At 37.9% G+C, this 5177-nt stretch overlaps 1 protein-coding gene across 1 annotated transcript in view; it reads left to right on the plus strand.

The window, feature by feature from the left end:
* cpne7 (copine VII) overlaps positions 1-5177 on the plus strand; it is a 39208-nt gene that overhangs the window by 5416 nt on the left and 28615 nt on the right. The window contains exons 4-5 of the mRNA XM_028438883.1: positions 4212-4394; positions 4617-4691. Of these exons, the coding sequence (XP_028294684.1) occupies positions 4212-4394; positions 4617-4691 (258 nt within the window). The remainder of the gene's footprint in view (positions 1-4211; positions 4395-4616; positions 4692-5177) is intronic.

Below are 5177 nucleotides of genomic sequence, written 5' to 3' on the forward strand. Positions count from 1 at the left end.
TTCACTGCATTGGAGCTTTGTTATATTTGGCAATTCACTTGAACTATCATCAAATATTTTTTTTGAATAATGATGTGCATCCATCAAGTAGATTTTAAAAGACTTATTAAGGAAGATGAAAAGATGAAAGCTAATAGGCACATGTTGATGCTTTATGTTATATATGATGTGTATTTGTCTTGTAACGGCAGAAGAAAAATAATTTTAAGAGATTGTTCCTCTGTATATACCTGAGGCTCTGGAGCCTAATGTAGCTCACTACAAAATTCAGGGTACCAAGTGGATACACAAAAAAAAAACAATAATGCATTGCATACACATTTAGTCACTCGTCTTGTACATCCAGTTGACAGCTAAACTGAATTCACTCTCACCAGGTTACTATGAACCTGGAGAAAATCAATAAATGCTTATTGATGACTTGCAAAATCACCACAAATAAGACCAGTTATTTTACTTGGACTCAGTTTTGTGTACTCACCAATATCGAGTACCGTTACTAATAACCAATTGATGCAAATGCAGATGCTAGGGTTCTCTGTTTATACATTTTTGTTCAACATCTTTGTCTCTGGTCATAAAGCTTTGGTAACGCTATCAACTCTGAATGTCAATATTTGGGTCTGTCAGAGATTAATCTGACTACATTGTTTTTCTTCCACAAACCACGTTACACCGTATATGAAAATGTGAAGAGAGCAAAACGGCGGCTGAACTGTTGCCTTAGTGTTTAAAGCAGCCTTCCTCATTGGCTGATATCGATTCCCTGTGAAAGATTTATATGTAACATATTAAACTCCACATACTATTGATATAATAATGTGTTTAAAGACTATACCGAAGTGAAAGCAATACGGCATCAATGAGGGCAACCTATTACATTGGAGCATTACCCAACTTGTTATGCTAATTGAATTAAAACCTTGTTCCAGCATTGCAAAAATTAGTCTGAACCCCATATTTTTCAGTGGCATACAATGACTGCTCATTTGGAGCTGTATCTGTGTTAGAACCTTTACGTAACCACCTGTGGATTGTTGCTCCAGTGCTGCTCCCGTTTCAAACCGTTCGCCAACATTGCTCTTAATATATTTATTAGCTGCCTTATGTATTTATAAGCTGCTGACAGTGATTTCTCATGAAGAAACTGCCTCATTACTTAACAACATGCAATTGGTCGAGGCTACAATTACATGTGTGGTATCGGACTAGGCAATCAGGGCATTTTTTACTACAGTACACTTAGGTATCCCTAAATCTGACTAATGTGTAAAATGTGATGTACGTATTTTGGATATCCACACAGTCTTAAGAGTTAATTATACACTTTCCAGTTGTGAAAAGCTGTTTTTTGGGTAAATGTGGTTTTGGCATCTCTACAAAGTTTTATTTGTGGCTTTTATATCTTTAAGGGCACTGATTCAGAATCTTAATGATGCTGGCTTGGCACCCTTGGGCATTTTGTGTAATATGCAAATTTGTTTTATGGTCATAACTTTATTATTTAGCAAGATACAAGACCATTTTTTCTGTCTACCCCTAGGTTTTAAGGGTTTCTGATTCAGATACAGACATTGTTAACACAATTTGACCATTGCATTAATTTGGCGAATTCGTTGTTCAATTGTTGAAATTGTACATTCATTTTTAGTTAGTTTCTGTTTTCATGTTTTCCGTTTTTAAAAACAATGTTTCAGGTTTTTAGGAATCACTAAAGGCAAATATTTATTATATTTATTATTAGCATGAGCTTGCTCCCATTCCCACAGCAACGTTCAAAGATTATGGCAAAACCAAGTCTGACCTTAAGAAAAAGCTGCAAGTTGGTGTCTCATCTTGCATAATAGGCAAAGTAGATGCCACGAATATTGATAGGTGCGCATTTCTGTGGTCTTTGCATTGGCCAGAGAAAGGTATGGTTAAGGACTATGTTGACAATTTCTTTGGGTATGTCATAAGAAAGGCTGCACACTCAGATGTTTACCTAATTTTTGACAGGTACTCCAACTATTTAATCAAGTGCATGACTCGTGGAGCTAGGGAAGGCAAGCATACAAATCATCAACATCATCTGAATCAATCGAGACCCTTGCCCTCTCAAAAGCTTGTGCTGACAGTCAATGAGAACAAGATACAGCTGATACAGTAGATATAATCTGTAAGCCAGTAAAGAACCCATCCAACACAAGATTGTTGCATCTGGTTGTGAACCAATGCCAATCAAACTGTTCAATGTCATCGCAAGGACCTTCGGACAACCCATGAGGAAGCTGATGTCACGATGGTATATCAGATACTGTACATTTCCCAGAACCAGGATGGTGTGCAGACCATCAAAGTCCTTTGTAATGATACTGATTTCTTTATTTTGTTGATGCATTTTTGCAACCACCAGTAGATGAAGTGTTCCCTGATCATGGAATTATCATTTCGGAGAGAGGGTTTCAGTAGACATACAAGCCTCAGTGAAATAGAGTTAAGATGTTGTGCCACATCTATTGGCAGCCCATCGACTACTGTCTGTGACACGGTTGCCAAGCTTCATGGAATTAGAACTGAAATTAGAACAGAATTAGAACAAACTGAAACAAGGAAACACATTCAAACATTTGGGGATCTCCACTCGTCATTTGATTATGTCTTTGTAGAAGCCACAAAGTTAATTGGCGCTTGCTACCGTGGCAAAGAAAGAGATGACTTGTCCCAAATCCGAGTAGACCACTGGTCAAAAAAGATGCGATACCAACAAAGAGGGAGGCATTCAGAAAAAATGTCTTATGAGCACATGTTCAAATTGCAATATGGAAGTCCGACCCTCAGCTGGATTCCCCATCCTTTGACCCTACTGAGTATGGATGGTCTCATGATTAATCCACTAAAACTCCAAAAACGCTCCCGCCAACTGTGACCCTTGCACCTCCAGATGTATTGGAGTATTGGTGCTTTGATGCAGATGTTCCACCAATGTACCATGTAGTAAACAGAGATGTGGTTGTCATACAGGACACTTGCAATGTACTTTCTTTTGTGCCTGTCGTGGAGAATCATACTGTCAAAAACCCTACAACAAGGACAAAGAAATGGAGGTAGACAATTAAAATGAAGTTTTTAAGCGATGAAATAGAAAATGACTTGAAGAAGTAACAAGGATACTGACTATGGATAGGTCCTATAGGTCAGGACCAGTATATAAGACAATATTTAAGACAACTATGCATTTGCAAATGACTTGCTCACTCTTGTGTTGGTTTAACCAGAATCAGAGACCCGTAAAACCTAGGGGTTGACAGAAATTTAAAAAGTGTCTTGTCAAGGAAGCAAGTTATGGTCAAAAACAAAATTTCTGTAATGGCCACCTTAATTTGCATATTATGAATATGCAAATGGGCAAATCATGTTAGGCATGGTATAACTAAAATCAGAGACCCTTAAAACCTAGGGGTGCACACAAACTTATCTTGTATCTCACCAAATATGCAAGTTGGTAAAAAAACAAAATTTCTGTAATGGCAGCCTTGATTATGTAAAATGCCCAAGGGTGACAAGCTGGCGTCATCCAGATTCTGAATCAGCACCCCTCAAAGATATACAATCCGTGAAAAAACTTTGTTGGGATGCAAAAACCACATTGAGTGCAATGATGCTGGACTAACTGGATAGTATCATCATCCAGATAATCTCTAAAAATTGGTTTCTTCCCCTCGGTTTTTTTAACAACTCTGAAGGCACAGTAGGTACATCATGGTAGACGGGAATTCTGTCATTGCTGCACACAATGTGATGAAGCTTTAAAAACTTTTGATGATAATATGTCTATATAGATTAGAAACAAGTAAAGCTGCATGGAGAAGTATGTGGAGTTAAATTTGTAGTTGGGAGAGGATCCAGACTTCAATATAACAGCTGTGTCAGGAAGTCAAAAACAAGTTTTTATCATTGCAGATTTTAAATGCCAGAGCTCTCCTATCTTAGCCAGAACTATACCCTGATGGATCATGATAACATTTAAACCCTGTGGTTGTTTGAATAAGTAAAATGTCTGTGATAGTTTCCTGACATACAAGTTATAGTGACTATTGATAAATGCTGGAAAGTCGACATTTGTTGACACAAGTTATTTTTGCTTTTACAATTTTACACAGCGTTTTGAGTAAAAGTGCCACATCTTGTCGTGTAGTTCTGAAATTCTCAGTACGTGTCTTTTCTCTTAGTTGGACAGGACGGAAGTGATCAAGAGTAACCTGCACCCAGTCTTTGCCAAAGTTTTCTCTCTGGATTATTACTTCGAGGAGGTTCAGAAGCTACGATTTGAAGTCTATGACATTCACGGCACTCACAGCATCGGAACCCGTGATGATGACTTTCTGGGAGGGGTGGAGTGCACTCTTGGTCAGGTAGGCGACTACAGCAGGCTATTATAATTATTATTTGTTTTAACCAACATCCATTTTCTGTCTCATTCTAGTCATTTCCCAAAAAACATGGATCCTGATATGCTTTTTTGATCACAGAGATACACAACATGCAATGGCTATGATAACGTCACATAATGTCTATAGATAGATATGTCTTGACCATAATCAATGCCTACATCTTGTTTCACATTCTCTGTTTAGATTGTTGCCCAGAAGCGAATGGTTAAACCCTTGTTGCTGAAGTACGGAAAATATGCCGGCAAATCCACCATCACAGTACGTGTGTTTGTCATTCTTCTTATAATCTCCCGTCGTGCGTGAATGGAAATGTTCAGGTCTGCGGGACAACAAGACAGCAGTGCAGCTGAGAGAAATAATGGAAGGCAAATTGATGAGTCGTAGCATCAGGGTTTCTCTGATGCACCTCTGCCTGAGGCCCCACAACAGGCTGACAGTTTGCTTTTGTTATACTCTACATATTGGAACTTTTGTCTTGCATTTATAATTTTAGTAATAGTAATTCAAATGTTCTGAAAGGGAAAATAGCCTACCTTCAGTGGATGCTCCACAATATTCTGTTTAGGTTTTAATGTTTGTTAAAAGCACACATTTTATACATGTCACTTAGGCATGGGCAAAACATCGAAAGTCAACCTATGTCTAGCTTTCTATTGTGGTGAGATGGAAAATTACAATATCGCCAATACAGTACAACAATATTCTTCTCAGAACAGCATGAAAAGCACATTTAGATGGATTAGA

Source organism: Gouania willdenowi, chromosome 3 (assembly GCF_900634775.1).
Source record: "Gouania willdenowi chromosome 3, fGouWil2.1, whole genome shotgun sequence".
Taxonomy (NCBI): Eukaryota; Metazoa; Chordata; class Actinopteri; order Blenniiformes; family Gobiesocidae; genus Gouania; species Gouania willdenowi.